The following is an 18,036-nucleotide window of genomic DNA, read 5'->3' on the forward strand; positions in this document are numbered from 1 at the left end:
AGCAGCAGTGAGGGCTCCCTGCACCCAGCAGATGAAGTTCTGTCTCCTTACATACTCTAGCCCATCCCCAAGGCTTTATGCCTTTAAGGCCTTGGCTGTCCTGTCCTGGACTCTTTTGTAGACCAGGTTGGCCTTGAATTTACAGTGATCCACCTGTCTCTGACTCCTGATGCTAGGATTAAATGCATGTACCATCACACCTGGCTTTTTTTTTTTTTCCTTTCTTGAGGCAGGGTTTCTCTGTGTAGCCCTGCTGTCTTGCTCTGTAGATCACACTGGCCTTGAACTCAGAGACTCACTTGCCTCTGTCTCCTTAGTGCTGGGATTAAAGGTGTGCATCACCACCACCTGGCCACATACATATTCTTGTTTGTATATGTAGGCACACTGTACAAGTGTGCTTTGAGGTCAGAGGTTGAAATCTGTGTCTTTCCTCAATTGCTTCCTATTTAATTTACTGAGAAAAGTCTCACTGAACCCCAAGCTCATGGCTGAGCTAGTGTAGCCAGCTTGTCACGGGACTCTTCTGTCTCTGCCAGCTAAGTGATGGGATTACAGGTGGGCCAGTGTCCTTGTCTGGCTATTTTTTATGTGGGTGCTGGGATTCAAACTCAGAGCTTCTGGCTTCTGTGGCAAGTGGTTTACCCACTGAGCCTGTCCTCAAATAATATCCCAAGTGGGAGACGGCTTAGTGTCTGAGGGAGCAAAGAACGTGTGTGTGATCTTGAAAGCACAGATCCTGCACCACCTAGTACAGCCTGTGTACCTGCCTGTTGGAGGAATCACCAAGGAAAAGACCCTTGCCACCTTACTCAGTCGTGCACACTGGGCTCAGTGTGGTGTAGTAGGAATGTGTGTGTGCAGAAGCTAAATGGGGAGGACTGTTAGGTGCTCAGTTAGTCAGCCTCGTGATCTCCTGTGTCCTCCCCACAGCAGCAGAGCTGCAGGCATTTGTGCCTACACCCAGCTTTTTACATAGGTGCTAGGGATTTGAAGCCAGGCCCTCATGCTTGGAAAGCTGGGCACCTTACTCACTGAACCATCTTCAAGCACAAAGCCAGGATTTTTGAGTGATTGCTGGTACTGTGCTCCTTTTCCCCACGTTTCTGCTAATTTGGCAGTAGGGCCTAAGTTCCACTGGGTTTTGTTGCATGTCCTGCCTGGCTCCTGTGACGTGTGCATGCACAGTCTGAATGGAGGGCTGCCTGTAGCTAGCTCACTTCCCTAGAGCAGCTCTCTGAGCAGCTGCCTTACAGACAGACAGCTACCCTGTCTGAGAGGCATACCCTGAGTGCTGCAGCCCTGCACGTTACCTAGAGCCTAGGAGCCTTGCTGCAGTCAGGGAGGTCTGCCTCCTGTTCCTGCTACTTCTGATATAAGTGGCTTTAGGCCAGTCACTCAGCTTTTCTGAGCCTGTATGGAAATTATGCCAATCTCCTGGAGCACAGGTTCTCAAACTGGGGGGTCGAACAACCCTTTCACTAGGGTCATCTATGACCATTGGAAAACACAGATGTTTGCACTACAATTTATTTTATTTTTTTTTTAAGATTTATTTATTTATTTATTATATAGTACTCTGCCTGCCAGTACAACTGCAGGCCAGAAGAGGACATCAGATCTCATTGTAGATGGTTGTGAGCTACAGTGTGGTTGCTGGGAATTGAACTCAGGACCTCTGGAGGAGCAGTCAGTGCTCTTAACCTCTGAGCCATCTCTCCAACCCTTGCACTACCATTTATAAGAGTAGCGAAATTGAAGTAGAAACAAAAATCATTTTCTGGTTGGAGGTCACTACAACATGAAGACCTGTATTAAAAGGGTCGCAGCATTAGGAAGATTGAGAACCACTGCCCAAGAGAGTAGTTGGAAGAAAGAAATGAGAAAATGTTCGAATATTTCTTGTTCTCTTATAGACTAAAGCCATTTCCTGGAACAAGGTTGCATTAGTTTTTTGAGTTTTGTTTACTTTTTTCTTTTTCTTTTTTCTTTCTTTCTTTCTTTTTTTTTTTTTAACTGTTGTTTGAGACAGGATTTCTGTGTGGCCCTGGCTGTCCTGGAACTCATTCTTTAGGCCAGGCTGGCCTCGAACTCACAGAGATCTGCCTGCCTCTGCCTTCCAAGTGCTGGAATTAAAGGCGTGCACCATCATGGCTTGGCATAAAGATTCAGTTTTAATTACATACATACTTACAGGATCCTTCAGAGGCCAGAGGTGTCAAATCCCCAGGTGGTTGTGAGCACTCACTATAGGTGCTTGGAACCAACTCAGGTCCTCTGTAATAAGATCAGTAAGTGCCTTCTTTCCATCCTGGTTTTGTTTGCTTGCTTGCTTGTTTTGAGACAGTGTCTCACGGTGTAACTCAGGCTGACTGGAACTCACAGCAGTCTTCCTCCTTCAGCTTTCCTAGGCTGGGATTGTAGACTCGAATCACCACGTGTGGCTGCAGTTTATCTAACTGTTACTCCATACTACATGAACTATATACGCATATTGCCTTAGTCACTGTTCTGTTTCTATGAAGAAACAACCTGACCAAGGCAATTAAAAGAAAGCTTTAGTTGGGGGCTTGCTTACAATTTCAGAGGTTTAGTTCATTATTATCATGGTGGGGAGCTGAAGAATTAGTTGAGAACTACATCTTGATCTGTAGGACAAGAGAGATTGAGATTGATTGATTGAGAGATTGAGATTGGACCTAGCTTGGGTTTTTGAAATCTCAAAGCTCTTTGGGCAGTGGTTGCCCATGCATTTAATCCCAGAAACATGGAGATCTCTGAATTCAAAACCAGTCTGGTCTACAGAGCGAGTTCCAGGACAGTCAGGGCTATACAGAGAAACCCTGTCTTGAAAAATCAAAGAAAAAAAGAAACATAAAACTCATAAGCCCACTCCCAGTGATACATTTCCTCCAACAATACAATGGCTACTTAAACTGGCCACACTCCCTAATCCCTGGGAAGCAACCATGTCAACAATGTACTAGTCTCTGGGGACCAGTCTCACTCAGCAGTGCCTATGCTACTCCATCTCGGTGGCAAGGTCACAAATTACAACCAAAATAATCGTAAATTGAGCACAAATACAAACACCCTTGTTACCAGTTAGAAGATGTTTGTTTGTTTGTTTGTTTTTAAGGTTTTTCGATACAGGGTTTATCTGTGTATCCTTGTAGCCTTGGCTGTCCTGGAGACCAGGCTGGCCTCAAGCTCACAGCGAACTCACAGGGATCTGCCTCCCGAGGGCTGGGATTAAAGGCTTGTGCTACTATGCCAGCTAGAAAGTACTCATTGATTCAATGAAAATAGTGATAGGAAACCATTATAACACTCATAACTTACCAGATTTTGGAGAAAATGACATTCCAGCCACTTATAAGACCAACAGATAAGGAAAGAGGCTGGGCATAGTAATGCGCAGCTACAGTCCCAGCATTGGGAAGTAGAAGGGTAGCCAAGTGTGAGTTCAGTCTGGGCTGTACAGTAAATTCCAGGCCAGCCTGGACTACACTAAACCCTGATTCAAAACAAAGCACAAAAAAAAGAAAAAGAAAAAAAAAGAAAGGCTGGGTGTGGTAGTGACCTCCTGCAATCCCAGCACTTGGTAGGCTGAGGCAGGCCTGCCTCAAGCAAACAAAAATCTGAGAACCAGAGGCATATTCCAAAGGGAATGGAAATAACATACCTAAACGTGCAAACTTGTGATTGGGTCCTGTCTCTCTTTAGGGTACTCACTGTTTGGAACTCCTCTATCTCTTTGGGGGCTCATTTTCAAATTAATGTTTTAAAAGATTTGTTACTATTTATATATATATATATATTTGAATGTACCACGTGTATGTATACCAGAACCAGAAGATGAGGTCAGATTTCCTGCAGTTGGAGGCGGAGCCATTGTAAGCCACCTGACATGACTGTTGGCAACCAAAGCCAGCAAGAGCAGGTAGCTCTAGTCCAAGTTAGCGCTCCAGTTTCTGAAATCATTTTTTAAAAAGATTTATTTATTTTATTTATTGCATATGAGTACTTTATCTGCAGAAGAGGGTATCAGATTACATTATAGATGGTTGTGAGCCACCATGTGGTTGCTGGGAATTGAACTCAGGACCTCTGGAAGAGCAGGTGGCGCTCTTAACCACTGAGCCATCTCTCCAGCCCTGGAATCATTTTTTTGAAAGTTATTATGGGACTAGAAAGATGACTTGGCTGTTAAGATGATTGCCTGATTCTTCCAGAGGATCCAGCACCCATGTAACTCCTCAAAACTGTCTGTAACTAGTTCTACAGGGTATGATACCCTCTTGTGTCCTCTGAGAGCACCAGGCACTCAGGCTACACAGATACATGTATAAGCAAAACACCCTTAAGCATAAAATAAAAATAATTTTAGAAAGAAGCTAAGAAAGTGGGCTTCTTTCTTTAGCAAAAATGATGTGTATGTGTGTACATGTAGAAGTCAGAGGACAGCTTTTAGATTCTTCGCACCTTTGGGGGATCAAACTTAGATTGGCAGGTTTGGGTGGCAAGCACTTTATCCTCTAAGATATCTTGCCAACCCAATTTGGGGTCATTTTTACTATGTGCTGGGAATGTTTGAGGGTGCTCCAGGCAGCCCAGGGCCAGGTGTGTCATTCATGCTCACTCTGCAGTCAGGAGGCAGAAGCAGAGGGCTGCCCTTAGTTTGAGAGTACATTGTAGGTTCTTGTCTAAAAATAACAAGACCCCTTGAGTGACTCAGAGGACTCTGAAAGATGTGGCATACATATATATTAAGTGGCTAATATTGATTTTCTTAGGGGGTTGATGAGATGGCCCAGCAGGTAAAGGCAGCATGAGTTTAAACTGTGAACCTCGAGGGGCAGCAAGAGAGTACCAGCTATCATAAGCTGTCTTCCACATGCACCTCCTCCCCCTTGAATTAAAAATTTAAGCCTGGTGTGGTGGCGCACACCTTTAATCCCAGCACTAGGGAGCTAGAGGCAGATCGCTGTGAGTTCGAGGCCAGCCTGGTCTACAAAGTGAGTCCAGGATAGCCAAGGCTAACACAGAGAAACCCTGTCTTGAAAAACCAAACCAAAACAACAAAACAAAACAAAAACATTTAGGGAGTTAATTTCTAGAGAGGCAAGAGGAAAGAAAACTCAACAGGTAAAGTGTTCCCACCCACCCACCCCCAGAGAAAGTGGCTTATGCTGAACTAAGGGGGAGAAATGGGGTAACAGCCCCTTAAACAGACTCTGTCTTCCCCTTCTAGGATGCAACTGTGACTTGCTACAAAGTACTTAAATTCAATTCTCTCTGTAGATTGCTGCTAAAATCGATTCAATTCCTCACTTGAATAATTCCACACCGCTGGTGGACCCCTCAGTGTATGGGTATGGCGTGCAGAAGCGGCCCCTGGATGATGGAGGTAAGTCGCTCTAAACAGCTCACCTTTTTGATGGCAGTCAGTCTGCCAGTTATTTCCAGTCTGTGTCAGCCATTTCTGTGCAGCTCTCCAGCACCACATTCTTAGAGGACCGGTGAAGGGAAGTAGTTAGGGTGATTTTTTTTCTTAGCAATTGGCTGGCATTTGAGTTCCTATTTGCCTTGATAATACACGAATCTTTTCAGTTGGGCTCCACGATAAAGACTTGGCCTCAGCGACCACTTGGAGGTAATTTGACCCATTTGAGAATTGTGTTTGATTTAGTTCTCAGTCCCTCTGGTACTTGCATGGGAATTGAAGTTACTACGTCTGTGAAATACTAAGATTTGGTACAAGTTTTGTGGAAGCTGGGATTGAGTTGACCTCTAAGAAAAGGAAGAGCAGTGACCTTGCCAGTCTTTGCCACCTTTCATCCTCCCCACTTGTGACCTAGCTGTGCATGTTTTCTGCTTTGACCATATTCCCTTCCCTCTCCCATCCCTGATCCATCATCTTCCCTAATTGTCCCCAGCTACTGTCACGTGTGCAGGCTCTTTCTAGAAGTATCCATTTTCATTCATTCATTTATTAGTTTGTTAGTTTCTATTTCCAACTCTGTCTCTGAAGGAATTTAGGGACACTGAGAGTACCTGTCACGAGCACCCCAGCCCTGTGTTGGTCACATTCTGCCGTGGAGCAAACCGTGAATGTTGGTGAAGTGCAGGGTTACGTACAGGGTTACGTACAGGTTTGCATGTAGCTGGTGGGACAGTATCTTCCCCACTTGCCTTTTCGTCCACTTCTGTACGTACATAGCCAGTTGTGTATAGATAATTCTGTCACTTGTTAGTGGAAAACAAAACCTACCAAGGTTTAGAACATTATGTGTTGTGTAATCTCCTTTCCAAAGAGTGCATTTTTATTAGATTTAGTTACTGTGTGTGTCTACACGTGTGCTTATGCTGTTTTGTCTTCATGTACATCTGCACACCAGAAGAGGGCACTGGCTTTATTAGGACTATAGTTTTAGAGAGTTGTGAGATACCCTGTAGATGCTAGGAATTGAACTCTAGACCACTAGAACAACAGCCAGCGCTCTTAACCACTGAGCCATACCTTCAGCCCTGGAGTTCATATTTTTTGCTTGTTTTGAGATAGTGTCTTTCTACATAGCCCTGGCTTACCTAGAACTCACTATGTAGATCAGGCTGGCCTCAAACTCAGAGATCTACCTGCTTCTGTTTCCTCAGTGCTGGAATTAAAGGCGTGCACCACCATACTTGGCTTGAGATTTATTTATTGTTCAGAATAATTGGCTCCTGAGTATAAGGGATGGCTCTTTCGAGTGTAGAGTTCATTGGTTGTGGGCTGTGGAGATAGTTCAACACCTGAGGACCTGAGATCAGTCCATGGAAGGAGAGAAGTGATTTCCACCATTGGCCTCGGAACTCATGCACACGTGCATACAAAATACATTTTTTTAAAAAGCAAACTGATTTTGATCTCACACAAAAGTTCACCTCAGAGTTGTCAAAATGCAGGTAACCATTTAAATTGCTGCTCCTAAGTGTACCTGTGGTCTTTCCATTTTTGTAGGTGATTTCTTAGACTTAGTATGTGTGTATGTGTTGAGGGCAGTTTCGTCCAAGCAAAGAGTGATGATGACTCAGAGAAACCTCTTTTCCTTTACAGGGCTTTGTGCTTTGTTTGTTCCTGTGGGATATCAATATAAAAATAAGGTGGAGTTGTCTGGCTGAGCACAGATCTTGTTAATGGATGGTCTCTATCTGGTCCAGTGTTCCCAGAAATCATAATCAATCACTTTACAACGTACCCAGTCCTGTCTAGCAATTCAGCCTATGGGATCAAAGTGTGAAAAGTTGGGTAATGCTGTCATTTGCATAGGGGATACCTGAATATTTGCTAGTAAAACCCTCTGGCACTTTTAACATTATTTTTTCTCCTGTGTGAAAGAAATCAGTAAACATGCTGAATTTATCAATAAAAAGCGCTGGATAGCAAGCAGATGTGGATGACTTGGACAGAATCACAGGGGAAGAGCAAAATCTTACTTGAAATCCGAAGTCCTAGTTATAATGCATGTGTCTCACTGTAGCCAGTCTTCGTTACTTTGTGGGTTCTTCTTTTACCCACCCAGTACACCCCCCCCCTTCCACCCCATTTCACTAGGGAGAGAAAGAAGGATACAGGGGGAGAGAGATAAAGATCCCTGAATCTGCTTTCTTTCCTTTTGTTTCTTATTTTATTTATTTATTTATTTTGGTTTTTCGAGACAAGGTCTCTCTGTGTAGCCTTGACTGTCCTGGACTCACTTTGTAGACTAGGCTGGCCTCAAACTCACAGCGATCCGCCTGCCTCTGCCTCCCAAGTAATGGGATTAAAGTGTGGGCCACCACCACCCAGCTATCTCCATGTTTTTTAAAAAGACCAAAATTCCAGACTTCTCACTATATTTCCCCCTTTCTGTTTTAAGCCATTGATTATGCTGAGTATAGCAGGACATTATGAACAGACATTTTCAATGAGCTAAGCACTTTTGGGTCAGTGGCCAAGGTTTTCGGGAGACCTTCCCGATCTTTCTGCTGGAACAGCTTTACCTTTGCTGTAGGGAAACAGTAGCAGCTGAACAACCCATCACCTGCGTTAAAGCTATCTCTCTTTTTACTTAGGCCATAATTTTAGTGTCTCCTGAAATCTTCATCTATAATTCCTGGGTGCACAATGAATCCTTGGGAAGTCAACCCACTCCTTCCCAAGATACCCATACTGTCCCTGAGGGCAAAGGACCATAAACTCCAGTGGTTATTTTATAACATTGCGTTTTCAGGGAGAGAGTAAGATGTTTATCTGTGGCCAAGTCTAGAGCAGCACTGCCCACAGTGGCGTGCGTTAGAGCTGCAGTATATGTTGAGGAGGCTTTTCCCCCAGTTTCTTATTTATTTCTGTGTTGACAAAAGGCAAACAAGAGGCTCATACTTTTTGCTGCAGGGCCTTGAACTAGCCCCTCCCCCTCCCATTTCATTTCCTGGAGGCAAGAAATTGCTTTGAATATCTCTCTTGGATCTACACTTATTGGTCCAATGGCAACCCTTGCGACTTGACCTTGGAAGCCTAGACCACCTTTCTGGTTTATATTTAGAAAAACTGTTGCCCTTAGAGATGCCTTGTTCACAATTTGTTATGAGTGACCAAATTTCTCACAGTTAAAGCACCAAGCACTGTAACCTTTGGTGGCTTGGTCATAGCCTGTTTGCAAATGACCATACTTCCTGTGATTGAAGCACTGGGCATTTTGATGTTGGAGACCTGGAGTCACAGCTTAACCTATTATATTTGCATGGTGCACCTTAGAACCGACACCAATCCCATGCTTTTTCCACCTGTCCATATACCCTGTTTGTGCTTTTAATGGTCTAATAGCATTTTTACATTCAGTATTTGCATTTTCATATACCAAGGGCTCTCTCAAAACCTGTCTTGCTTCAGGGTTTGATACAGCTTTGTTTACAGCTGAGACTAATCTTTGTAAGGAAAAAAAACCAGTGAAAATTTCTCCAGAGCCTTGTATAATCTTTATAACCAAGGTAGACTCACCAGCACCAGCACCACTCCACCCTGGGTTCTCAACTTTGTCCCAGAAGGCACTAAATGACATTGTTTTATAGTAGCATCATCAATTGAACTTGTTCTTGTATGTCAGTGCCACCCTTCCCCAAGCAACTGTTCTTTTACTATATCCATTCCCCCCACTCTATTTTACTATATCCATTCCCCCCACTCTATTTTACTATATCCGTTCCCCCACTCTATTTTACTATATCCGTTCCCCCCACTCTATTTTACTATATCCGTTCCCCCCACTCTATTTTACTATATCCGTTCCCCCCACTCTATTTTACTATATCCGTTCCCCCCACTCTATTTTACTATATCCGTTCCCCCCACTCTATTTTACTATATCCGTTCCCCCCACTCTATTTTACTATATCCGTTCCCCCCACTCTATTTTACTATATCCGTTCCCCCCACTCTATTTTACTATACCCGTTCCCCCCACTCTATTTTACTATATCCGTTCCCCCCACTCTATTTTACTATATCCGTTCCCCCCACTCTATTTTACTATATCCGTTCCCCCCACTCTATTTTGCTGTTCAATGTACAGCTTCTTCCCTCTACCATGTTAATGATTGCAACTGTGTCTGACTGCCCTCTATATAGCTGTTACCAATCCCTTTCAGTCTTGGGGAAGAATTCTATTTTGAATAGCCCAGTTATTTAGAATTTGTTGCACATAAGACGAGTGCATCTCATATTAAATCATAGCCTCTTTAAGCACCTTAGATCTATCATTTCTATAGGATGGCATCCTATCTTGTCCTAACCTTCTTCCACACCATTAGCAGGCATATGCTGTCCGACTATTAGGAAAGCTGATGGTGGTGATCATAACGCCAGGCTGCCCTCCTCTAAATCTGGTAGCGCAGTTGGTGTAAGATTAACCTTTTATCTTGAAATGGACTGTTTCATCAGATTGCCTTCCCAATTTTTCAGCTTTACTGGCCCTCTGGCATAGTTTCTTTTCCTCTTTTTTGCTGCAAGAAACTTTTGCTCTCTTGCTCAGTCACTGGGACTGAGCCTTTTTTCACTTTCTCCTTTTGGGTGCTCCTTGGACCTCCAGCAGCAACCTCTCTAGTTAGTTGCACAGACCGTTCTGCAACCTTTTCAGGAAAAAGAGTAGAGTGACCCCCTTTGTTTTCCCATTTCAGCCCATTTTTGTTTGTTTGTTTGTTTCTCAGGCCCCTCCATTCCACCCACAATTTTTCCAACTGCTCAGCTATTCTTTCAACATTTTTTGAAACAATGTACAAAGAAGAAAAAGAAAGGGGAAAAAAAAAAAAAAAGAATCCCCTCTGGGGGCAAAGTGATGGTTTGTAGCTGTAATAAGTTTTTTTCTGGCCTCTTGGGAGAAAATTCCATTCCTTTCTCCCCTTCCATTTCCTCTGTAGCATTTGAAATCAAATTTCCCATTTTCTTCTTTATTGAGCCCCTTGTTAGGAGCCACTTGTAGCTGGTCTTGCTTCTTTATGGATTCTTCCCCCCCCCCCCATGTTTTATCCCCTGTGGTTCCCCCTCCCCCTTCATAACCTATCACTAGATAGGAGAGAAAGAAGGATTGGGGGCGGGGGTCCCTGAGTTTGATTTCTTCCTTTTTGTTTCTCCTTTGAGCATGATTACTAACAAACTACAACCAACTCCCCCCCCCACCCCCCCCAACACACATACTGAGCAACCAACCAACTCTTGGGGCCCTAGTATTTATAACATACCCTCTGAAAAGTTCCCAGAATTCCAAACATCACACAATCTCAGAAACCATCTACAGCTGGCAAAACCATGCCTCTGCTTAGAGCATGAGGCAAATCATAGTTAACTGCTGTGGACAGTCTGAAATAGCCCAAAGTAGCATACCTAGAATTAAAACAAAGACATACTCTTATAATGTTTCTGTGTTTTTTAAAGAAACCAAAATTCAGAATTCTTACTACACTTACTTTGTTTGGCTTGGTTTTTGAGTGGGTGTCTCTTTGTGTATCCCTGGCTGGCCTGGAGCTCACTTTGTAGGACAGACAGGCCTGGAATCACACAGAGATCTTCTTGCCTTTGCTAGTGCTGGGATTGTAAAGACAAGCACTGCTGTGCCCACTCCTCAGGGAGGATCACATAGGCTGGCCTCCAGATTGCTATGTAACCAGGGATGAGTTCTTGATATTGCTTCCCAAGTACTGGGGTACAAGCATGCACTGCCGTGTCTGCCTCGTGACCTGTTTCTGTGATAACACACCTTCTGTATCTGCCTGGCAAGTAGGTCTTTGTGGACAGACAGAACACGTATGTCGCTCCCTTTTCCCTTTCTCTTCACGGTGTGCTTTCTTTCTTAGTGAGAAATTACCAGGGAGAGCCCCCACTGCATCCTTCTGGGTCTCTTGTACCTTTGCACACTTATAACAACCAACTATATTTGAGGAACAAGATATTACCCTTGGGTGGTCTGCACTGTGCATCATAGTTTAATCAGATAAAACTCATTGTTAAATAACTTAGGAAAATTGTTTCTTTTTCTTCTCCATTGGTTTCCAAGTGTGGAATTCGGGTTTTCTGTTGAAAGCTGAGCAAGAGCACTAGAAAATGGGCCTAGCCTTGGCCTCAGCCTCATCTTCTCATTTCCTGGTCACTAGGCCAGATATGGGGAGCTGTATCCTATGTGGAAGAGGGTGTGTGTGTGTGTGTGTGTGTGTGTGTGAGAGAGAGAGAGAGAGAGAGAGAGAGAGAGAGAGAGAGAGAGAGAGAGAGAGAGAGAGAGAACGAGGGCGAGAGCAAGAGCAAGAGCTAACCAGGGCAGGGCAGGGCTGCCAGGAGAAGTGTGCAGTATGGAAAGTAACAGGTTAGTAGGAATGGCAGGTATGAGCACTCTCTGAGATGGTTTCTTTATTTTATGTGCTTTTTAAAATTTTTTTTTTTTTTTTTTTTTTTTTTTGCTTGCATGTATGTCTGTGCAAGGGTGTCAGATCCACTGGAACTGAAGTTACAGGCTGTCAATGTGGGTGCTGGAAACTGAACCTGACTCTGGGAGAGCAGCCATCTCTCCAGTCCCAGAGGTGGTTTCTTACACCTGCTTGGTCCTGCAGGAGGCTATCAGCTCAGTTCACCAGGCCTGCCTAAGTGCTCTTCCCTAGCCTCCTAGCCTTTTGGAGGCTGAGGTGGGCCTCGGGCTCACCATTAGCTCAAGCAGTCACACACTCATCACTTTTTTTTAAAAATCATATGTGTGGTCTATGTGAGCTTGTGCATGGAGGTCAAAGGACTGTATTTAACACGTGTGTTTCAAGGATCAATGTCAGGTCATCAGGCTTTATGGCAAGTGCTTTTTTTTTTTTTTACCTGCTGAGCTATCTCACAGAACCATGGCCCCAAACTCTCAAACCCTTCACTTCTGGATCTTCTTGCCCACATGGTCTCCATCTTTGGGGATACCATTTTTGACGTTCTAACAATTCAGAAATCCGTGGTCTCAATTGCAGTGCCTTTCCTGTCAGACCTTTGTACATGCAGCAGCTGTTGCCTCTCCCTGGGAGCTGTCTGGCCTGGGCAAGTTTTCTCCCAACCCCCAGGAAGGTCCAGATCCTCCTGACCTGGCTGTCAACCTCTGCTTTTGCAGCAGCCTGCTCAACGGCTGCTTTTCTGCTCTGCTTTAGCCTAGTCCCCCATCCTCAGCTGGTGCTTTCCTATTTGGTGTTAGGTTGCAAGGTTGGTGTGACTTCTAGAAACAGTCTTCATCCAAGTTCATGCTAGCACTGGGGAGCTGGCTGGGGTTGTAGCTAGTGATGCCTTCTCTATCATGAGAATGTATACGAGGGCTATATCAAGACATTTGTTGATGGCTGAGACTGTAGCTCAGTAGTAGAGCTGGGCTGAGGTCCTTGGTTCAGTCCCCAGCACTGCCACAGAAAAGAAAGGAAGGGCGTTTACTTTAAAACACATCACTCATACTGGGCATGGTAGGCATGGTGGTGCACATTTTTAATCCCAGCACTCAGGAGGCAGAGGTAGGTGGATCACTCACTGTAAATTCAAGGCTAGCCTGGTCTACAAAGTGAGTGGGTTGTGTTTTCAATTTTTGTTTTTGTTTTTGTTTTTCGAGACAGGGTCTTTCTGTGTAGCCTTGACTGTCCTGGACTCACTTTGTAGACCAGACTCGAACTCACAGTGATCCACCTGCCTCTGCCTTCTGAGTGCTGGGATTAAAGGCGTGCGACACCACCGCCCGGCCTGGTGCATTGGTTCTTAAGAAAGCTGGTCCCCGTATTTATCATGAGACCGCAGGCAAGAGGAACATGCTGTGCTGGTAGCCTCAGACCACTACTCTTCACTCACTGTTCTGTTGCTTCTTGGGCCAGGCCTTGGTATTAGGGTGTGTAGATTCTCATTCTTCCTTGACCCTACAGTTGAGTTAGCCTCCACTGGACTTCTTTTCTTTTCTTTTTTAAGATTTATTTTATCTATCTATTTATTTATTATGTATACAGTGCTCAGTCTGCATGTACACCTGCACGCCAGAAGATGGTTGTGAGCCATCATATGGTTGCTGGGAATTGAACTCAGGACCTCTGGAAGAGCAGTCAGTGCTTTTAACCTCTGAGTCATCTTTCCAGCCCCCGACTGGACTTCTAACCCCCCAATGACCCAATATGATGGATGAGGAATAATACAATTAATATTATGGGGTGCAGCTCAATGGTCGTATACTGGTCCAGTGTGCAGGAGTCTGGGTTCCATCCTCAATACTCTCTAAACAACGATCTTAAAGTGTCAGGATAAAGAGCAGAGCTATGTGCAGAGACCACATGGATCCAGGCAGCTGGAATGAGTGTGCAGGTGTTCTGTGCTCTGCCCTGGAAGCTGCTACTGACAGCATCTCCCTGGTAGCCAGGAGAGCAGGTGTGGCGGGGCAGGACCTCATGTAGCTGCTGCTGCTGCTGCTGGTGGTGGTCCTCATCCTCATCTTTTCTGCTCTCAGGAAGCAGGAGTGACACTGAAACCAACTTGAACTTGCACTTTTTGATGATAGCGTCAAACTCCAGATTCTTTCTTTACCTCCAGAGTGATGGGCTAGCAGGTTTTTTGTTTGAAAATTGTAGACCAGTGTGTTCCAGTCTGAGAGAAACTGCAGGGCACACTGGCTGTAGCTCACAGCCGCTAGGAGGATGTCAAAGAGGAGAAAGCCATGCCTTGTAGTTAGGGTTCTGAGAAAACTGACATGTTCATGGAGGTTGGCAAGCAGTTGCATGGGGTGTGAGGTGTCTTTGGAAAAATAATAAGATGAAGGTCAGGACAAGTGTTCTGTGTCCAAAGAAGGGATTGGGGCCTGGGCAGAACCTACATTTGTTGAGTTAGGACTCGGGAAAGAAGGCAACCTTAGGAGTGAGGAACTGTTAAACGGGGGTCTATTTATTCTTTTATGTTGAGAGTGTCACCAAGTACACCAGGCAGGCCTGGAGCCCCAATTCTCCCATCTCTACCACCCTTCTCTCAGTTCTCAAAAATAAGTAATTGGAGGCCAGACATGGTGGAGCATACCTTTAATCCCAGCACTAGGAAACCGAGGCAGTCAGATCTCTATGAGTTCAAGATCTACCTGGTTTATAGTGAGTTCCAGGGCAGCCAGGATCTCATAGAGAGTCCCTGTTGCAAAAAAGGACAAACAGTCAGTAATAGATTACTTGCCCAAGGCCTTTCAGCTGGGTTTGCCAAAGGAGTGCTCTCTGGCCTGAGACAGGAGTTGTTCTGTAGGACACAAGAAGCCTTTGTGTCCCCCTCACCTGGGTATCATTGACCTTAACTGAGACTGGGAAAGGGCTGGTTATAATAAAAAAGACACAGCCAAAGGGGAGGGGACTGTTGAGAATCTGGAGAGGAGGCCTGAGGGGCGGCTCAGAAGGTAAGCGCTGCCTGTGAGGGCACGAGAGCCCGAGTCTCCAGAACCATATAAAGCCAGGCTCTGTGTGCAGAGTCTGTGATGCCGGCACTCCCCAGGAGCTAGAAGGCCTGTGAATTTGGAGTGTATATGCATGGCATCCTGGACTTGCCTTCTGAACCTCCATGAAGCCTGCAGTGCACATAAAGTGTTCTTGCACACAAATACAGACTTACAACACAAAACTGAAGAGGAGATTGGTTGTGGTTTTGCTGAACATAAAAATCTTGCCATTTTTTCCCTGCTGGAGCTGCTCTCTGGTGTCTGTCCAAAACACCTGGGGTCTAAAGGACAGGAGGGACAGATGGTTATTAAAGTTGCTGCTTATTATAAAGCTGGGCTTATTGTCCAGTGATACTGTGCTAGCATTTCTTTGCAGAGAGAAAAACAAGGTAACTCTTTTCTTTATGAGAAAGAGTATGTCTGCCACCATTCGTTCATTCATTCTTTCCTTCCTGCTTTCTTTCAATTGCTGAAACTAGCAGAGTGTTGATTTCCTCCCCCCTACCCCTTTGGTATTTTGAGATAGGGTTTCTCTATGGTATCTTGGCTGTCCTGGACTTTGTAGACCAGGCTGGCCTCAAACTCACAGCGATCCTGCAGCCTCTTGCCTCCCAGAGTGCTAGGATGAAAGGTATGTGCCATCACCACCCGGCTAGAAAAAAATTTTTGTATTGTCAGCTACCTCATATTTGAAAAGTTATGTCCCCTTAGCATCATCCCAGGCTATTTCCATTGTGTGTTGTGCAGGGTCAGTGAGAACCGCTGTCTGTGTGAATGTGCTGGAATTGAACTGAGGGGACTTAGGCAGTGAGGTGCTAAGTGTCCTGCTTGCCTCGTTAGTGTGACCTTTCCTGGAAGGAGGACAGAGGAGACCCAAGCAGAACATGTCAGTTGCATATACAGTGCCAACGTCCTTTCTCGCTGCTGGTTTCATTTACAGGCACCCAATAAGACAGATGCCCAGAGCCACACATGTGTGGCCCTGTGTTGTGCTTGCGTGGAGAGGGGAGAGAATTTGGGCTTCTTAGCTCACCTGAGGCCAAGCATTGACTTGGTGGACTCTGGTCCTGTCCTGTGGGGCCGAGGCCCTCGAAGGCTGTGTGTCTAAGAATGATGGTGTGCGCAGGGTTAGTTCTGGTGTTTGTCAGAGAGGCCCATGACGTGGGCCTTGCCAATAGAAAAGAGTTTCTGTGGTTATGAGCACAGGCTGTCACTGAGTGGTGTTTGAACAGAAGTCCTCGAATGTTCCAGTGAGTCTCACAGTGCCCTTTGCTGTGTTCCGTGGCTTGCTTCTTTGTCAGAGACAGTCATAGCTGAAGATCATCACCCTATGCTGTCTCTGAGCTAGGGGCCTGCAGGCAGCCACCCAGCTCTCACTGAGGACTGCATTCCCTTGTGGGTGTTTAGTTCTTCTGTAGTCACCCTCTAGTAGAGGAATTCTGAGGGAATTGGGGAAGCTAACCTTTGCTTTGAAACAGGGCTCTCTCTAGCCCAGGCTGCCCTTGACATCTCTGTGTGTAGCTAAGACTGGTGCAGCCTCCTGAGTACTGGGATGACAGGGTAGAGCAGCTGTGTAGCCCACAAGCCCCAGCCCTTGCCCTTTCCTTTGGCACTTTGTTTTGTCCCTTTCCTTGGCGGTAGACAGCTCCTGGGCAAAGCCCATGATGGGGATTCCCTTCCTAAGCTGGAGAGTGTCCAGGTTTCATGCGAATGGGAATGGAGCACTGAGTAAGGGCAAAGAAAGTTCTAAGAGTCGATTAAAAACTGTATTCCCTGAGATAAGCGCCTCACAGTGTACAGTGGCTGTGCTTTGGCTGCAGACCATCATCTCGCTATTGATCCAGATGGAATATGGTTTGTTTCTTTTTCTGGATCAATAGCTTCAGTGAACTCAATACTTTACTTTTTGCTATATTGCTTCTCTGCTTTCTCTTCTTTCAGAATGCCTCAGTCTGGTTTGCTTTCCTTTGTCTCTTTATGGTCTTCTACTGTCCAGAGGATGGCAGGGTAACTGGACCCAGTTAGTGATCTTAATTAAGCCTTTTCCTTTCCCAGACATTGGTGTGATCGACGCCTTCCTGCTTTCCCCAGAGACATATGTTTGAATGCTCTTTTAGCATCTCAGAAGGTCCATTCAGTTTGTTTTCAACTATTTGGGTTTATAGCCACCCTTTGTCTGCTGACTGCATTTCTTGAACTGCATTTTCTAGAAGAGAAACAGCACAGAACCATTTCTGCTGATGGCTGGTGAAGGAGGGGCACATCAATAGCTGAGAGACAGAAACTAGACCAGGGAGCCTGACTGAGAGCCACTCTGGGAATGTGGTTGCAGAGTCTGTTCTGATAGTGAGGCTGTTGGCACTTGACTCTTGGCAATGTGCGAGAGGAGCTGCTGCAGGAGGGAGGAGCCTGGTGACAGAATAGGGACATATGTGTGAGTTCTTAGCGACTACAGCTGCCATGGAGCAGTCCTCAACAGTGCGTCCAAGGAGGTGGTAAATCTTCTCATTTGGTTTTAAAAGAGCAGGGAGGACCTGAGTATCCTGGCTGGGTTTGGATGCCAAGCAGGAGGGAGAGGGCAGGATTTGGACAAACAGGTTTCCCTCTGAGGCCTCTCAGCATGTGGACACACAGATCAATTTCTTATCCTTCGTTCAGCTGGACACTGGGTTAGGGACTGTTGAGCAAGATGTCCCCTCCTGTTTCATATCACATAACGCATTCATTTCAGCCACTGAGCCTAAATTACTGTTTGCTTTCTTTCTGTCTCCCTCCCACCCCTGAACAGTAAGAATTCGGGTAAGGATGAAGTTAGTTTATCCGTGCTAATGCTTTGATTTTTCTTTTCTCTTTCTCTTTGCCACAGTAGGTAACCAGTTAGGGGCCTTGGTACATCAAAGGTAAGCAGTGGGTTATGTTTTATTATTTATTGATCATTTCTAATTGTTTATTGATCCACCATCTGCACTGGAGTGTTAGCAAGTCAGAGGTTGGGAGTGTGGGAAGCCAGGGGCTAGATTTCCTTAAGACCCACAGTTTCTGCCAGCCCTCTCCAAAGCAGTGTGGGCCA

At 45.3% G+C, this 18,036-nt stretch overlaps 1 protein-coding gene across 8 annotated transcripts in view; it reads left to right on the forward strand.

The window, feature by feature from the left end:
• The window catches only part of FUBP3 (far upstream element binding protein 3), a 52,287-nt gene that overhangs the window by 9,897 nt on the left and 24,354 nt on the right, over window positions 1–18,036 (forward strand). For 7 of the 8 annotated variants that reach the window (XM_084797537.1, XM_084797535.1, XM_084797536.1 and 4 more), the window contains exons 2-3: window positions 5,305–5,410; window positions 17,833–17,866. In XM_084797537.1, the coding sequence (XP_084653663.1) occupies window positions 5,305–5,410; window positions 17,833–17,866 (140 nt within the window). The remainder of the gene's footprint in view (window positions 1–5,304; window positions 5,411–17,832; window positions 17,867–18,036) is intronic. The other variant, XM_084797532.1, reaches the window with a different exon arrangement.

Source organism: Acomys minous, assembly GCF_964271855.1.
Source record: "Acomys minous genome assembly, chromosome: 10".
NCBI lineage: Eukaryota > Metazoa > Chordata > Mammalia > Rodentia > Muridae > Acomys > Acomys minous.